We start from the raw sequence: 19,970 nt of genomic DNA, 5'->3' as shown, positions 1-19,970 counted from the left end.
TCTTTACACCCTGTGCGGGCGAGGACTAAGCTATGAGATCTATCTATTGTAAACACTTCTTAACAGTTCCTAATACGGCAGCGATAACTTTAACTACCGCGACAGTATTCTAAACTAATCTATACTAATACTATAAAGAGATAAAGTTGTGGTGCCATAGGGGGTAAGCTCTGGATCTACTGAACCGGTTTTCAAAATTCTTTTTCTTGCCACTAGGCTATTTTATCCCTGTATTTTCACGGGGACGGGGACTGCGCGGGTGAAACCGTGGGGCGTCGAGTAGTCAAGTAATAAATGTATGGAAATGCGCTATTCTCCCAGTCGGCATCGTTTTGATGCTGTGATTTGTGAATTGCATCTGGCACCTTCAGCTTAGCTTTAGTGCCCATTGAGCTGTTGCATCTACATATTACATTTGGCTGGAATGTTGGCAATCGTTTTTATTAGGGTTGTGCCAACCGAATAGATGGTTTGGTTTAGTAGGGTTTTCATTTTAAATTTTTAAAGTATAGTAGGAAAAGTATAGTACGAGCCTCTTAATAATTTCAAGTTTCTGTCTCGCAGTAAATAAATTTAACTCTCTTGAAAAATTAAAGCTTATAGTCTAAACGCTTTAAGTCAGGCCTTCGTCTATACTTACTACTTAATATTATAAAGAGTTTTGTGAGCTTATGACGTGATCTCTGGATCTACTAAATCGATTTTATTTTTAAAATTCTTTTGTCAATAGAACGCCAAGTTTTTGTGAGTATCTTAGGGTATTTTTATCCTTGTATTTCCACGGAAACGAGAAAAACCGCGGAATGAAAATGATTTTTTAAAGTCGTTTCTATAGATCCAGAGATTACCCCCCTACAACCTGACACACTCATAAATGTTCCCTCTTTATGACATACTAGTAGTCTGCACTACTAGTAGTTCTTATCCCCGTAGAAATACGGGAATAAAATATAGCCTATAGCACTCGGGGACAGTGTATCTTCCCTACAGTGAACGAATTTTTCAAATCAGTTCAATAGTTTCAGAGCCTAATCAATGCAAACAAACACAGAAACAATCAATTCTCTCCTCTTTATAATATCAGTAAAAGAAGCCAAGAAGTGGAAAAATAGATTGATAATGATGATAAATTGCAATAGAAATCTCACGTCGATAAATCTGCAACGGCCCTCAAGGTTCCGTATAAACCAGCGAGTTCATAAGAATTTATTATAATACTTGTATTAAGCTAAAAGCCACCCAGGGTGTGCTATGTAGGCCGACCGCAGATCCGTTTGGAGATTCGCAAGTTTTCACATAAATACTCCCATACTATACCTTGGTACTGCGTAATGCATTCTTGAAGGAAGTGTGCCACAAGGAAACACAACAGGCCATCAAAATCTCTTCATGTTGTATGTCAAGATTTTTTTTTTGTTGATCTTTTCGAGAAGATTTTGGTTGGTGGGAGGCTTCGGCTGTGACTAGTTAATAATTAGGTATACTCTTTGAAAACTCTTAAAGATATCTTGTAAGTACGAAATGTTGATAAATACCGAATATGAAGTTATCACTCGTTTTAATTTCACTTAATAATGATTTTTTTATATATTTCACTTCGTAATAGAATTGGTAGAATTTTTAACAAACATTTTGCACTTAGCTACATAAATATGTCATAGACAATACAAATTACAGAACCTACAGCCTACAGCATAAACAGCTTGTACCTAATCTGCGCTTGTAATACACCAAGCAGACCCCGTTTACAGCTCGCTCTGTGTTAACAACACTATTATGGTCGGGCCACGAAACTACAGTTAAACTTCACAAGTAATATTATAAATTAGTCAACCCGTAAGTCACGAATGATACTCACCGTGGATTGTTCTATTATAAATCTCTCAGGAATCAAGTATGCACAGAAGTCCCAAGATTGGTTTATAAGCAGAAGAGGGTAACTTTAACTTAAGGTGGATCAATTTCATCAACTCTTACATTAAAAATTAAAAAATAAAATTCAAAAAAGCCTTTGCCTGCAATTTCACTTGATGGTAAGTGATTATGCAATCTAAGTTAGAAGTGGGTTACCTTGTTAGAAGGAGGATGAAAATCCACACCCCTTTCGCTAAATTGCTTGGCGGTACGTCTTTGTCGGTGGGACCGACAGGTCCTGGACCAATTAAGAAAACCTCAATCGGCCCAGCCGGAGATCGAATTCAGGACCTCCGTCTTGTAAATACACCGCGCTTACCTCTGCGCCACGGAGGCCGTCAATATATGTTCCACAGTAATTGTTAAATTAATTCATTCATTTCCCTTTTCCTGTAAAGAGGGGCCTGGCCCTTATTAGGCCGTTAAAATGGCATATAATTTTTAATGTTGTATTAAAACTATTTTTTTTTTAGAGCTGTGATAGCCCAACTGGATATGTATGACCTCTGCCATTCCGGAGGGTGTGGGTTCGAAACTTTTCAGTTATGTGCATTTAAAAAAATTAAAATTGTCTCAAACGGTGAAGGAAAACATCGTGAGGAAACCTGCATACCAGAGAATTTTCTTAATTCTCTGCGTGTGTATCGCCTAAGTCTGCCAATCCGCATTGGGCCAGCGTGGTGGACTATTGGCCTATCCCTCTCTTTCTGAAAGAAGAGTCTAGCTCTGCAGTGAGCCGAATATGGGTTGATAACGAACGAAAGCAATTTTAAAGACGTATTCACGTCAAAAGATTCCTATTGTTTGTCGCCGCAGCTCCGCTCATGGTGGAAAACCGCCATGAATCTCTGGTATCTGGTATAATAACATAGTTACATACAAAATGCGACGACTGTATTTCTGTGCCGTGTCGTGAGACCGAGTGAAGGGTGGTATACTTTGCTTGAAAAGATCGATTTCTCCTTATGGATTTAGAGCTTTATGTCTGACATACTTTCCTGTTTGAACTATCCAGGGCTTTTTCTAGGTAACCGTACCTTTGTGATATTTAAATTGATTTAAAAACCCCTTGCGTACGGTAACTTCGTCCGTCTTAATATGTCTTTTTATGGTTTTTTTTTCAATAAGAAAGTTAACTTAACTCGTTCTAATATATAATACAAAGCCCACCTGTAATGGTGGCAAGAATACTGGCTACTGGCACGTTGGACAGCCAGGCTGATCGCAATAAATGAGCCAACTCTTTTTGAATTAATAAACGGATCAATAGATGACCCATCTGATAGTAAATGGAAAACCATCGCGTATAAATAAGGCAACACTCTTACCTCAGATCAAATACCTATGGACTTGTATCACCCTAAAACCCACCCAAATTCACTAACAAAAATGTCTGTCGTTTTTTTCGATTCTATAAGAAGAGTTTTTATAAACTATGACAGAGTGGGTAACGTACTGCGAGGCAGGTCCCTAAATAATCTGTCTGAGATTTCTACTGTGCCGTGTTATCATCAATCTTACACTAGCAACGATACCCTTCAGCCTTAACACAGCAATGCTGTGTGACTGCAGAAATAAGCATGGCGATACTTCTTCGGACTCTTAGCAGTTACATAGAGTTCCTATTTTTAAACAACTAATGTCAATCCAACTTCGATTTAGACCACAAGTAAAATTAAACCAATCAACTGTAATGAAGTGCCTCCAATGTTATACATAACAAACACAGTGTAGTAAATAACAAGTGTAGCCACAGGGTGTAATTACATCGACGGTCACTTTCCACCAGTAATACCACTAATAAACACTACACTGCGCCTGCGCTTGCCAACGCAAACCTATTCATTAGTACTATAAAACTACTGAGAAAATAATACAGTTGAATGTAGTTGTACACTCTCGTTCTTTACAATGTGTAATTGAAGTGTTTTAATAATGTTAACCAATTACCTTACCTGAACTTGTATCGCACTCAAATTCACCAACAAAATTGTCTGTCGTGTTTCGAGGGTTGACGAGTTAAACCTACACATCAAAAATATTAACACAAATAAATATATTCTGTGTCCTTACACAGCTATAAATAAATCTCAATACACACACGTATAATTTTAAAACACCTGAAATCCAACTCCTTGGTCGGATGATGAAATATTTAGGTTTTCTTCTAACAATAAATTTTCTGTAAAAAAATTCCCCGGAGGGTGTGGGTTCGAATCCTGTCCGGGGCGTGCACCTCCAACTTTTCAGTTATGTGCATTTTAAGTAATTAAATATCACGTATCTCAGACGGAAGGAAAAACATTGTTGAGGAAACCTGCATACTTGAGAATTTTCTTAATTCTTAACGTGTGTAAAGTCTGCCAATCCGCATTGGGCCAGCGTGGTGTTTCATTGGCCCTTTCATTCTGAGAGGAGACTCGTGCTCAACAGTGAGCCGAATATGGGTTGTTAATAATGATAATGATGATGATGATGATGAAAACAATGAAACACTGATTTTATAGATGCAGTTTGTATGAACCCGTTTGATCATGATCATATATATTTGACAGAGGAGAACCTCTAGCTAGGCAGGTCTTATAGAAGGTAATTGGTCTAAGGAGGTTAATGATAATGAGCGGGACCGAACGTCCTCTTCGAGACACGGGGATTTAAGACACCACTAACTCCGGAGTTCGGGCTACACAGATAATTTATTGGAAAAAAACCATAGTTGTCCAAAGAGACAGACGAGAATGATTTTAACCTTACCACAAGCTCTTAAATCCGTAGCGATTCCATAATGTCTCGATATTTCGTACCCACAGGATTTTGAACGTCATCGACCATATCATTCACTCAATTCGTACCACTTACTGAGATAACATTACTTACGCCCTTAAATAGGATTGCCCGATATTATGATGGTTTTGAAAAAGGTTGTGGTAAGCCCCCAGCTGGCCTATTCACTATTTTGGTCTTTATTATCATCGTAATAAAATAAACATGAAATCAATAGACAAAATCTCATCTACATACTATAAGATTATCCATCAGTAAGAACCGGATGACATTAATTGTTACATGGAATCTCAATTTCGTATGTGTGAACTACTTGTAGCATACGTCAAAGATAGTGAATTAGCCTAGATTAGAGTAAATTACACTAGTAGTAGTAGTACAATTAGTCTAGACCAACAGATAGTAAGGATGTCATAAACTATATTATATGTATAGGAATATTTTAGATTCCATTAATCCTATCAAAGAGCAGGAAGTCGGAAAATATACGAAAAGTATGCACCAGACACAATTGATTTATACGTTTTCAATTGACAAGCTATAAATAATAATTGAATGTAGAAGCTAGTCCCGTTTTACAACTATACTACCTGTTACGTGGCAGTCCAATTCATAGGCGATAGGCGTATAGTAGCAAATCGAAATAAATTGTAATTGTTTTTAAGAATAAGAAAATTTAATATAGGTAATGTCATGATATGAGCCATGTTATTAATAAAAATATTATTAAATATGAATGAATTTTTGGAGCTATTTTAACATTATGACATGTTTTTTTTTCAATTGACTAATTTACGATTGTTAAGAGGTCTATGTGGCTTCGTATGACAAAACCCGAAATCCAACTTCGGGGTCGTATGATAATATATTTAGGTTTTTCTTCTAACAAAGCAATTTTCAGTAAAAAATCTTAACCCGGAGTTGAGAAGTTGTGCTACAAGCTACAACCCCGTGCTTAGAACAATACGAGTACAGTAAGCCGTCGGTGTCGGTCATTATCATTACTTAACAATAGTAATCGTTACAAAATGAAACATTATCACCCTACATTCGCTAACTCTAATTAGAGCAACGAGGTAGATTTAAGCTTTATATATTTTTCCCTAAGGTATGCTGTTTAATTTGTGGTTAGGTCGTTAAAATAGGCTTATATTAGATTTTAAGGAAGTTTACTGGAAGAGTTGACAATAACATACGAGTACATACTAATAGAGCTAGTTAATAAGAGCCGTGATAGCCCAGTGGATATGACCTCTGCCTTCGATTCGGAAGGCAGGAGTTCGAATACTGGCCGTGGCATGCACCTCCAACTTTTCAGTTTCCTATGTGCATTTTAAAAATGAAATATTACGTGTCTCAGACGGTGAAGGAAAATCATTGTGAGGAAACCTGCATACTTGAGAATTTTCTTAATTCTCAACGTATGTGAAGTCTGCCAATCCGCATTGGGCCAGCGTGGTGGTCTATTGGCCCTTTCATTCTGAGAGGAGACTCGTGCTCAACAGTGAGCTGAATATGGATTGTTATTGATGATGATGATGATGATGATGTTAAATAACTCAAGTAACTTGTAATACTGAGTACCTAATGGCTGTTTTCATACTGTGACGTCCGCGTAACGTAAACACGAAATTCTAATCTAAATTGAAACAGCGCCATCTAGGGTCACTACTGTACAATTGTTTCAATTCCATATAAATTCGCGTTTACGTTTACGCGATCGGCACAGTATGAAAACATTGAAAACTCCCACTAGGCCCTCTGTTCTCTTGTAACTTGTACCACACGTATCTTATCTGAACGATGCAAGGCTTTCTCACGGATAACCTACTAATGTGGCAAGTTCCTACGGTAGGTGGTATTTGTAATAGCACTCGCACTGTTACGATAAAGTCCTGCTACTTTTGCTTATCTCCACGTTCCACTACGAATTTGTATCTAGGTAATGCCAGTGCCATTTTTATGAATATTGTGTATGTTGTTTGAATATCACTTGTTTCGGAAGAAGATATTTTGAATGTAGATGTTGTAATAAGGTTTAAAGACGTGCTTTTAACAAACGCGTTCATGACTAAAGGAGCATCAGCCCTACCCGTACCCGTCCCCTAACCGTACCCTACCCGTACCCTACCGTACCCTACCCGTACCCTATTCCTACCCAAATAGTCACAAATAGTCTGCATACCAATTTTTAGCTTTCCACCTTGTACCATCCCCCGTTTTGGGGAAGTGGTGGGTTAGAAAGAGACAAAAAGTTGCCTAGATCTTACTCTGCATCCTTTTAACTATCTCCATTTCCTAGTAAATTAAATAAAAAATTAGGCAGTTTACAACTGTATTTATAATTAATTTATTCTTTGGTTTCATCTTCATCGTTATCAACCCATATTCGGCTCACTGCTGAGCTCGAATATCCTCTCAGAATGAGAGGGGTTAGGCCAATAGTCCACCACGCTGGCCCAATGCGAATTGGCAGACTTCACACACGCAGAGAATTAAGGAAATTCTCTAGTATGCAGGTTTCACGATGTGTTTCATTCATAATGGACACAATTGAAAAGTTGGTTGCATGCCTGGATTCAAGCCCACATCCTCTGGGATGCAGAGGTCATATCCACTGGGCTATCCCCGTATTTCTACTGGAACGGGAACCACCCAAGTGAGACCGCGCGGCGTCAGCTAGTCGCTTATATTGTCCTTTCTTGATCAAGCGTATATCAGTCTGTTACCAATAAAAACAGAGTTCTATATGAAATAAATCCTACCAAGTCAATGAAACGCGAGTAGGATTGTAAGACAAAGTCGTAAATTAGTTGATTACGATCTAAACACGATCCCGAGTGAGCTACGCTCGGAGCCGAACGATCGACAGTGTAATCCTAAACACAACCATTTAATTAACTTTGTTTAGTTAACCTAATTAATTTAACGGGTTTTTCATATCGTTATTAACCTATATTCGGCTCACTGTTGAGCTCGAGTCTCTTGTCAGAAGAGGTCAATAGTCCACCACGGTGGCCCAATACGGATTGGCAGGCTTCACACACGCAGAAAATTGAGAAAATTCTCTGGTATGCAGGTTTCCTCACGATGTTTTCCTTCCCCGTTTGAGTTGTGATATTTAATTAATTAAAAATATATTTTTCATATAAACATCGGGCACTTACTCCTAACTAAGTACGAAACGAGGCAAATTATTGTACTTAGTAGACGCCGGTTTCACTCGCGTGGTTCCCGTTCCCGTAGGAATACGGGGATAAAATATAGCTCGGGGATAGTGCAGCTTACCAATAGTGAAAAAATTTTTCAAATCAGTCCAGTATTTCCAGAGCCTACTCAAAACATGCAAACAAACAATCAAATCTTTCCTCTTTACTACTACTACTACTACTACTAGCGGACGCCCGCGACTTCGTCTGCGTGGAATTCAGTTCAGATACAAATCCCGCGGGAACCATGGATTTATTCCGGTATTATGGATTCCGGTATGAAAAGTAGCCTATGTGTTAATCCAGAGTAAGGTTATACTCTGGATTAACACATAGGGTACTTTTCCATTTCCATTCCAAATTTCAGCCAAATCGCTTCAGTAGCCGCGGCGTAAAAGAGGAAAAAACATACTTACACACTTACACACTTACACCAAACTTTCGCCTTTATAATATTAGTGTGATTATCTTTCATTCTGCAAGCGTCAGCTAATATGATGAAATTTTTTAAGATATCACGAGAAATCAAGTGACAAAATGATTATTTAAAATTGACTTGTTAATGAAAACATAATTAATAAATGTATATGAATAAGATACATGGAGCGTAAATGTCTGTTTGTCCAACTAATCGCTTGTTGCTGACAAATTACAGACGTACGCGTAAATTGCCTGAGCACACACAATTTTCTAGTCTAATAACCGTCGATAGTCCACTAGTAGTACAAGATCCGGCGTAAGAAATATACACCCTCATCGTAATTAAGAAACACGGCTAAAACTCACGTGATATAAGGTCGGAGTATGCCCGACTAGTTTAGAACCCATACGGGGCCCTTCATCAGTCAGGGAGTTTGGATCGTGCCGCGTTGTAAGAATTAGCTCATGACTAATGCCCCGTAGGAATGAGTTCGAAACATTCGTTTTATATCACGTTTAAATTCTAAAATACCCTCATCTGTTATTAGGGTTAAGAAATAAATGATAGAATATGTTCACAATAACATAATATTGCAAGTTGGTTGTTATAGTTAAATTGCGTCCGGATAATTGATTGAATAATGATTTAATTTTGAATTAAAGTAGGTCGGCCACTTTCATACGAACTATGAAGAGGCCGTAAAGTACCATGTCCAAAAATAACCTAATGTATTATCGATATTTTGTAATGTTGCAAATCATATTTAAGTAATTGAACATTTTGCTTTTTTAAAGCCACAAAATATTTTTGTAATTCATCTTTTGTTGAAGTTGAAATTTGAAATTGACACAATTATTCAAAAAAGACTGCTTTTGTCATAATTTTATTCAAATTAGTTCCATTTATCACTTATTTATTTTTTTTACTGCAAAGGTTGCCAGATATAAAGATGTTAATGTTGCAAATGAAAGCCTATTTTTAAAGATGTAAACTCCATTAGGTTGCCTTTGATCAGTTCAGTTTCCTAGATTTTGTGTGTAAATCACACAAAATCTATCTACAAAATCATTGTAGATTTTGTATCTAGCAGCAATTTAGCTAGACAACACGTGTCACCGTGAATATTATCTACTCCTATCATTCATTTCTCATCACTACTAAATAACAGATGAGGGTATATATTTCTGATATCGGATCTTAGACCATGAGTATAACGATTAGATCACAAAATGGCGCGCTAATCGCCTGCCGCAGATTACTTAGATTTCACGTGATCATGATCGATCGAGACTGTCGAGTTTAGCGTTTGAGATTATAGTTTGCGTATATATTATGATTAAAATTAAAATATTTCATAAGAATTTTGTACTTCTCGTTTATTAATTTACAATATTATTGGTGCATTTTACGAAAATTAAATATCACGTGTCTGAAAAAGTGAAGGAAAACAACGTGAGGAAACCTGCATACCAGAGAATTTTCTTAATTTTCTGCGTGTGTCAAGTCTGCCAATCCGCATTGGGCCAGCGTATTGGCCTAACCCCTCTCGTTCTGAGAGGAGACTCGAGATCAGCAGTTAGCCGAATATGGGTTGATATTGATGATGATGACAATATTATTTTAAATAGTCTCAAAAAAAAACCTATCACATCTTAACAGACCTACAACATGGAAAAAATCTTGCGGTTTTGCCAGAAAGTATTATAAATCAAACATTGGAAAAAAACTGTATTTTATACTTTTTTTTTGTTTTTATTTTTTATTTTTTTTATACATATACTTACGCACAACCGCGACTTCGCCGACCTTAGACTTCCTTAATCCGGCCCTTTTGCAAAATCCGTTCTTAGTGGACGTCTACTAACCGTAAATTACCTTCCTGTCTTTGGGTTTCATTCACTCACTGGATTTTGGATTTCGTGATGACTTTCGCATTTGTATATTAAAGTAATATTAATCATATAGGTAGGATGCGCCCAGTCGAGGCTGACTTGCTATAAGCCCTCATTCGCACAAGAGTTTTTTTAACGGACGATAAAAATACCTGCTATTTCCAACGCCCATAATCGAAAATGCAACCCTGCTCGAAAAAAACCTGGTGTTTTAAAAACGTCATGTGAACATATACTCGGGAATGCATTGGTTGTTTTTGAGCGCTTTTTAACGTCCGTTAAAAAAAGTCTCGTGCGAATGAGGTCTTAAAATGTTATACAAGTTACATCACTCATACATCTTTAAACACACTACTATGCGGTAGTCCGTTATTTATTATAAAAACTATTGAAAGTTAATTGAAAAACCTTGTCGTAGCATCGCTTGCTCTGTACCAATTAGCAAGGACGTTACTTTACTCTATAAATACAGGTGCAATTGTAATCTAACAATCGGAATCGGCAAAAGGCATTTTGAGATCTAAATTAATTATTTGGATGTACTTTGAATTCATATACAAAAACTTTACAGACGTTTTTATTATAATTATTAAGCATATTTTTTAAGTTTTTGAAGTTTATTATTATATCGTTAATAAATTGTTTTTCGTTATATTTACGAGTACATTATTGTAAGTAATGTACCTACCACCATTACTTACCAACATCATTAACGGCGTAAAAAGTAAAGCAATGCGCCAAGTTATAAATGGAGCAAAACCTTAATCTGAGTACATTCTAGTAATGAAACTCCGTCATAAATTATGATTTCGGTATTCCTAAATATTCCCCTATTTTTTCCCAATTACAAACATTACACTTTATTTAATTGATATAAATAATTAAGTATCTACTTTAAGAGTCTCGTATTCATTCAATTCAATAGAGGACCTCCTAAAATTCGATACGGTATATATTTTCCATTAAAAAACTGTAAATCGATTCCGATTGTGCCTAATTACAATTGCGCCAACGAAACGCTCGTGCTCACATCTCGATTAGCGGTTTGCTTCAATTCCGATCCCCGTTTTTGTCACCGCTCGCCACTCAGCTGACATTCCAGGGACGGTGGTTTGTTCAACATCGGTGGCTCCAAGATATTCCTTTTTTTTATCGGCCCATTGCGCTTGATTGATCAAACAACCGCTCGACTAGCAACGTCTTAACTTTGATGGCGATGACATTTTATTAATCGATTAGCTCATAAATACATAAGCATCGACAACTTGGCCTTTTAATTTATTCTCAAAAGATAAATCTTGTCCCCCTTTTTTAATTTTATCTGATTTTTTATGACTACGCACTCTAGAGGGTTATTCTGTAACCTTGTTTTGTAACTCGCAAGTGCCAGATTCAAAATCGCGTCTATCTGTCTCTATCTAGAGTATCGTAATTCCGGAGGGTGTGGGTTCGAATCCGGTCCGGGGCATGCCCCTCCAACTTTTCATTGGTGTGCATTTTAAGAAATTATATATCACGTGTCTCAAACGGTGAAGGAAAACATCGTGAGGAAACCTGCATACCAAAGAATTTTCTTGATTCTCTACGTGTGTGTATGCCAATCCGCATTGGGCCAGCGTGACTATTGGCCTAACCCCTTTCATTGTGAGAAGAGACTCGAGCTCAGCAGTGAGTCGAATATGGGTTGATAACGAACGATAGATACAGACTTGATATTCGCGTTGTACGTTAATCTAACCCCAAAATCTTATTTGGATGACAATCTACAAGCAATACAAGAACACTTAATTATAAACAATGTTCAAACTGAAGACCATCGATTATTTGATTAGCTATAATCGATTACTGAATAGAAAGTAGGTAACCCATCGATATACAAGCGAGATATTTACTCAACATGATGGATAGAGGTGCTAATTCGATTGTTAACGAAATATAATACAGTAATTTAAGGTGCGTGATCTCTGCGTGATCGAATCAGAAATGAGGAGATCCTCAGAAGAACCAAAGTCACCGACATAGCTCAACGAGTTGCGAAACTGAAGTGGCATTGGGCGGGGCACATAGTTCGAAGATCCGATGGACGTTGGGGTCCTAAAGCGAGTCGCAGGGATTTGTTGGATGCAGGTGGCTCGGTATCGTGATGTTTGGAAGTCCCTACAAAAGGCCTATGTCCTGCAGTGGACGTCCATCGGCTTATATGATGACGATAATGATGGTTTTAAGGTTGAAAGTATTCGCATTCTGTGATGTTTAATTTGAAGTAGCAAATTGAAATTGTAACAAAATGTCTGTCTATTGAGTACCGGAACCGAATCAAATTATGCAATTTGATTGACTGGACGTAGTGAGAGATGAAGTTGGTAACATCCGGGGGTTATTGCGCTTTGCCAAGCTTATACAATTGCATTGCTATTGTTGCAATCATAGTCACAAATTGGATTTTTTTATTTCTTCTTCCTTCGCAGTAAGTAGAACGTAGAACGGATATTTATCATCTACATATCTTAAATGCACTACTTTTCCAGTTAAAACTAGTTTTAAAAGTATATAGAATATTTTGATAACAGTTTTAATTTAATTTTAATTAGAATAAATACATAATGTATTTAATAAACATATAATTGATTGGCAACTGTAGTATTCAATTTTGTATGTATAATAAAAATTAAAAATTATTTTTCATATTTTCTTTTACTTGGCCTAAAACAAATTCAATATTATTATGACGAACGACTACATAATGAAAGCCGCATGAAGATCCGTTCAGTTTTAGACATTAATAATACATTGCCAATTTTGTAGTGTACGCCTACAATAGTAGTGGACGCCTTAGGTTATCACAGAAATACAGGAATGAAATATAGCCTATCTTACTCGCAGACGATGCAGCTTTCCATCGGTGAAAGACTTTTTAAATCGCCATTATAATAATATTAGTTGAGATATTTAAAATATAGACATTCAGTTTTACCTGTCTCATTTCGACCAAGTCTTAAAATCCTAACGTGATTGTGATTGTAACTGCGATGCGGTGATGACCCGCTCATTTGCGTAAGCAGTTACGTTTAGTGGTACGTTAAATTGTTCGATACAAGTGATATGTTATCTGATTGCCATTCATTTTAACTTGTATTTCTAGTTATTTTTATTTTATTATTCTAAGTCAGGTTAACTCTTGAACGTGATTTCATACAGTGCATTCATTCATCTTTATCTATATTTTATACTTATATTATACCTAAAGATGTAGAGTTTATATAGTAGACGTTATAAGGGATCATCTCTGGATCGATTGAACCGATTTTGAAAATTCTATTACCACTAGAAAGCCACGTTATTTGTGAGTGGTATAAGTTATATTTTGTATTCCCGTATTCTCACGGGAACGGGAACTACGCGGGTGAAACCGCTTGGCGTCAGTTTAGGTATGTTTATTGTTACTTTTTGAAGTTTGTCATACGGTTCCAGCATACTACATAATCGGTGAAACAAGCAAATCGGCTCTTCAAACTTTTTTTTTTTAATTCTTTACAAGTTAGCCCTTGACTACAATCACATCTGATGGTAAGTGATGATGCAGTCTAAGATGGAAGCGGGCTAACTTGTTAGGAGGAGGATGAAAATCCACACCCCTTTCGGTTTCTACGCAACATCGTACCGGAACGCTAAATCGCTTGGCGGTACGTCTTTGTAATCCACATCCAATCCACTGGGCTATCACGTCTCTCTATCAGATGCTATATAAAAAGAAAAATGTTTTATAGATCTTGAATCGAATGCACCTAACCTTGCAATGTAAGCGCCGGCGCACGGATTCGGCATTTCATACCGGCACGCGGCAAATGTCACTGCACAAAGGTTAGGTACAGTGTTACGACACAGCGCAGTGTGCGTAAATATATGTGAACTCCAAATTTTGACAGTGATTCATGGAATCTCAGACCAATTATTGTAAAGGACCTGCCTCGCTAGACGTTACTTTTCTGTCTAAGTATATGATCAACGATCTAATGCGATTATAAAAACTGTCTCTATAGAATCGATGTAAAGTAGTTGTAATCGTGTTCGTCGGTTAAATAGCTCCGTAAAAATACTTTTTTGTGTAATTGAGTTGTGTAAAAAACGGGCAAAAACTTCTAGTTTAGTATAAGATATATACAAAATCTAAGCTCGTTTTCCTCAGAAAATGACAGACAATTTTGTTCGTGACTATGAGTGCGATACAGGTCCTTCTATAATTGGTCTGAGCATGGAATGGATTGTTTACTTATTATATTAAATAGAGAAAGAACCCAGAAAGAAAAACCAGAGTCACAAAGCTAAAGCAATGGACGGGGCACATAGTTTGACGGCCTCCGTGGCGCAGTGGTATGCGCGGTGGATTTACAAAACGGAGGTCCTGGGTTCGATCCCCGGCTGGGCCCATTGAGATTTTCTTAATTGGTCCAGGTCTGGCTGGTGGGAGGCTTCGGCCGTGGCTAGTTACCACCCTACCGGCAAGCGATTTAGCGTTCCGGTATGATGTTGCTTAGAAACCGAAAGGTTTGTGGATTTTCATCCTCCTCCTAACAAGTTAGCCCGTTTCCATCTTAGACTGCATCATCACTTACCATCAGGTGAGGTTGTAGTCAAGAGTGTGAGTGTGAGCAACGAGTGAGCTGAATATGAGTTAACTTATTAATGACTAGCCGACGCCCGCGACTTCGTCCGCGTGTAACTCGATGTAAACTTTCAACTACCCCTATCCTACCCCTACCCTACCCCTAGCCTACCCCTAGCCTACCCCTACCCCTACTCCTACCTTACGGAAATATCTTACGGAACCCTACTTGTGGATAATGTAGCTTTCAAATGGTGAAAGAATTTTTGAAATCGGACCAGTAGTTCCGAAGATTACCCCATTTAAAGAATGTGACAAACTTACAAACTTTACCTCTTTATAATATTAGTATAGAAGTATAGATATATACCTTACTCGGCATTGATGAAAGTAATTGTGTTTGTTGCAGGGTAAATCCGTGATAAGGCCGATAGCGTTCAAGCCGTTGGGCGGGCGCCTGTCTGCGGGCGGGGAGCGATACGGCTCCACGCCGGTGCTCGCAAGCCGCCCGCCGTCGCTTATGACGCTGTATGGAAGTAAGTATCTGTTTCATCAATTTCAATGTTTTAATGACCCACTATAGACTGACCTCCATTATTGCTTTATAATATCCTTTTTTTATTTAATGCTCGTATAAACGATATAGATGTTGAAGAAGATTTCATTTATGTTATTGAGATATTTCTGCGTTAGTCATGTCCCTACTAGTCGTGAAGTCATACTTACTTAAAAATTAACTTCCATTTTTGTTGGCTTAAGGCATATGATAAAATACAATATATTTGTACTACTTTGATGAAAGTTAATTTAGATAGCGCGGCTATTTTTTCGTGTAGCAGCCATCGACGACGTTAGCGCCACGGTCGCCTTTTGGCGGCGGCGGTTTACGCGGGAGGTTTCAAATATCCGACAATAATTATAAATTAATAAAAAATATTGGAAGTAAAAATAAAACCTTGTTACATAATAATCCTCCCATCTTTTTATTATATGCCCTTGATATATTTTTCAGTTTCTAATATAGGTATACTAATATATAAGCCTAGATCCTAGAATGGCATTATGTTACAAGTTCCTCGATTACAAGTGGTATTAACATTAATTATATTTATGTTATTGTTGAGGGAAGGTATCAGTGTTGGTATAAATAGGGTATTTGATGGCTTGAGCTCAGTTGTTTGTTAGTCAGCGTAGACACCGTCACGCTGCCAGTCGAGTTGGTAATTTTTTGCAATAATGTTTCGTGTTATAATTATTGTTTATCATAAACTGTTTAGAGTGGGCATGGATAACATGTCGGGCAAGGAAGGTGAGTTTTGATGCACTCTAAAGGGATCCCTTAAACCTACTCCTAAGTTCACAAGTCCTGGGACCTGCTTGAGGTTGTTCTGCCACAATATAATGGTACAATCACTGTCGCAGCTACCAATCACATTACAAATAAACCAAAACAAAATTGTTAATTAAACTCCAGGTTCATCCGACGTCCGCGAGTCACGTTGGTGCGGGTCCCCACAGCCCGCGTCGCTGTCCGCTCTGCCGCCCGCCACGCTCTCCGGCCCGCTCCACCAGAGACACCACTCCGCCATCGTGTGAGTTTTACTTTCATTATTTACTTTAAAAAAAAATAACCGGCCATGTGCGAGTCGGACTCGCGCACGAAGGTTTCCGTACCATTATCTATACTAGAGGTTACCAAACTTCTTTTCTCATAGACCACATTCTAATTTAACTGGTTCCGATGGACCCCCTGCTTATTTTCTATCCAAAATTCAAATAATAAAAATTTCGTTACAGCTGAATTAACAGCCACCACGAAATAGAAGTTTAAAAAAAATGTGTGAAATTACTTAGTTCATTAATTAATTGATTGTGCTGTGAGTGGATGACAAAAAGTAAAACTGTCCAGGGTAAAAGTTATTTCAGTCAACTTTAATTTTGATATCTACTCGCAGCACAAGTAAGCAATCAATTCACAAATTATTTTATTTAGAAAACTCCTCATTCGGTATGAAACCAGAAAAAAATTCCGTTTACAAATCGTGAACCCCCATATTTATGTCACGTCAACGTAGACCCCCGCCGAGCCTTCTATAGACCCCTGGGAGTCCGCCTAGACCACTTTGGGAATCAATGACTATACTAATATCATAAAGCTGAAGAGTATGTTTGCTTGAACGCGTTAATCTCAGGAATTACTGGTTTGCTTTGAAAAATTATTTCAGTGTTAGATAGCCCATCTATCGAGAAAGGCTATTATAGGCTATATATTATCCCCGTATTCCTACGGGAGCAGATTCCACGCGGATGAAACTGCGCGGCGTTTGCTAGTCTATTCCATGTACTGAAATTAATATTTTTTTACATATATTAAATTTGAAATGAGTCAACTTCCCTATTGTAGTTCATTACCCGCATTCATCAATTATGTGTAGATGAGCCCTCATAGGGATGTGCTCGTTATCTCTGAACCCATCAATAACTCGGCTCTACATCTCTATTAAGCTTAGGTATATACTGTACATATACTGTACATATACGGAAAGCGCAGTGTTGGTCGACCCCCCATCAGGTGGACCGAGGACTTCAAGCGGATTGCAGGAAACCGCTGAATGCTGGCGGCTTGAGATCGTTGTGCTTGGAGGTCCATACAAGAGGCCTATGTCCAGCAGTGGACGTCCATCGGCTGAAAATGAAAATGATGATGATATACTGTACTACAATTAAAACACCAGAAACATTATTTTTATAGGCTCGCGCCTGACTTAAATTCTTATTCCAGTAGTAAGCCACATTATCTGTTAGTATAATAACTAATACCACAGAAAACATATGTGTAAGTAGTACTGTCAATGTTGCGATATTGGTGCTTTAGTGTTAAACACTCACGATCTTTTTTTTTTTATTCTTTACAAGTTAACCCTTGACTATACAATCTCACATGATGGTAATTGATGATGCAATCTAAGATGAAAGCGGGCTAACGTGTTAGGAGGAGGATGAAAATCTACACTCCTTTCGGTTTGTACACGGCATCATACCGGAACGCTAAATCGCTTGGCGGTACGTCTTTGCCGGTAGGGTGGTAACTAGCCACGGCCAAAGCCTCCCACCAGCCAGACCTGGACCAATTAAGAAAATCTCAATCAGCCCGGCTGGGGATCGAACCCAGAACCTCCGTCTTGAAAATCCGCCGCGCATACCACTGCGCCACGGAGGCCGTCAATCGTCAATTTACTATTTCCGAACATTATTATTATAATTATGTCATTGTATCGTACAGTTAACTAGACTGGATTTATCTTCATTATAATTGTTTTGGTAGTGGGGGCAAGCAATGGGATTGGGATGGGACAGTCTATCACCGGCGCTAGACCGGGGTGGTCGTGTGCTGTCTGCTTGCCATACCAGTGTAGGAATGAGCCAGTGATTAGCTTATCTTATAGTAAGGACGAGGGTCCTTACACCTATAATATTTTTCCTTGATTCAGTTGATCAAAACTCATTCAACGATTAGTTTTAAATAGCTATTAAAAAGAAAACATAAAAAAGATTATAGTCTGTGTTATCGCCATCAAGGCCCGTAATTAAGCCACTAATAGCATTGTAGACATGAGACCTGTCTAAATGGACACCGAAGCTCGGGAGCGAAGTCAATAAATCTTATTCACAGCCCTTATTAACTGTGAAATAGCCAATTAGGGTCTTCATCAACGCTGACTAACTAAATACAACTAATAAGTATAGACCTTGGCTAGTAACTTGAACCTAAATGACGGTTATCTGCGCAGGTACAATTAAAAACAAAAGTGTTAGACGCGTCCACCGCGTCGTTGCCTGGTGAATTAAAAATATCAAATAATTGAAAATATCGTACGCGATTGATGGCTGTAGGGTGAAATACCTTTGCCTTTGCCCTACGGGAAAAAAAATTCGTACGCTATTGTAATGACGTCAACGTGTTGCTATGGTTACTCATGGCATTTCTTACCACAGAACAGACAGCGCTAAAAGCTTACGACCTTTTATATCTGTGCTTCTTACCGTATGTCGATAACACCCGAAAATATGTGACTACGCATAGTTATACTTACATTTTGCTTACTATATTTTTGCGTAAACGGTTCATTAACTTAAAATTATGTTATAAACTAGCTGACGCCGCGCGGTTTTACCCGCGTCGTACCCGTTCCCGTAGGAATACGGGGATGATAATAGAGCCTATAGCCTTCCTCGATAAATGGGTTATCTAACACTGAAAGAATTTTTCAAATCGGACCAGTAGCTCCTGAGATTAGCGCGTTCAATAAAACAAACAAATTTATTTCCTAAACCTCTTTAATATGATATGGTGCAGTATCAACGTCTGTACGTGCTCTCTAAGGCACGTCTGCCGTCCCATCGGACTATGAGAGTGAGAGAATAGAGAGTGCACCTGTGCTTGTGCACACACTTGTGCACTATAACATCTCCTACGTACATGGTTAATCTATACTAATATTATAAAGCTGAAGAGTTTGTTTGTTTGATTGAACGCGCTAATCTCGGAACTACCGGTCTGATTTGAAAAATTATTTCTGTGTTAGATAGCTCATTTATCGAGGAAGGCTATAGGCTATATATTATCCCTGTATTCCTACAGGAACGGGAACCACGCGGGTAAAACCGCGCGGCGTCAGCTAGTCTCACCATAAGATTAGCCGCCATGGCCGAAAAAATCAATTCGGTCGGGAACGTTATTATTATAATACGATGTAAAGTGGATTAGCAACAAGCAGTGAATGACAAACAATGAGTATCGGGTCATCACGCCAGACGGTAGGTAACTGGGTAGGTATACGTATAGGTACGAATTCCCGACACACTCGTTATACTGAGAACGGCGTGTGTGTTGGAATGTCCGTCGCGCAGGCATCTGATAGACTTGTTGAGCTTTATCGATATTTGCTTCACCTTTCGCGCCTACTTTAGGTGAGAGTCTTACATGTGTGCTATCTTGCAGTGGAATGGGGATGATGATTAGGTTTGAATATATTGATTTTTATGATACATTTGGGTAAACAAGGTCAAGCAAAGATAATAAATAAAAATATTTGTAAAATAAATAAGATTATACAATTTCAAAATCTATTAAAAATCTTTTTACT

General features: G+C 38.0%; 1 protein-coding gene across 2 annotated transcripts in view; it reads left to right on the top strand.

The window, feature by feature from the left end:
• LOC112048097 (leucine zipper putative tumor suppressor 2 homolog) overlaps nt 1–19,970 on the top strand; it is a 144,956-nt gene that overhangs the window by 102,551 nt on the left and 22,435 nt on the right. For both annotated transcript variants that reach the window (XM_052885004.1, XM_052885005.1), the window contains 2 exons: nt 15,233–15,359; nt 16,298–16,415. In XM_052885004.1, coding sequence (XP_052740964.1) covers nt 15,233–15,359; nt 16,298–16,415 — 245 coding nt within the window. The remainder of the gene's footprint in view (nt 1–15,232; nt 15,360–16,297; nt 16,416–19,970) is intronic.

The sequence above is a fragment of the Bicyclus anynana genome, chromosome 13 (genome assembly GCF_947172395.1).
Source record: "Bicyclus anynana chromosome 13, ilBicAnyn1.1, whole genome shotgun sequence".
NCBI lineage: Eukaryota > Metazoa > Arthropoda > Insecta > Lepidoptera > Nymphalidae > Bicyclus > Bicyclus anynana.
This window is presented reverse-complemented; position numbering and strand designations above follow the sequence as displayed.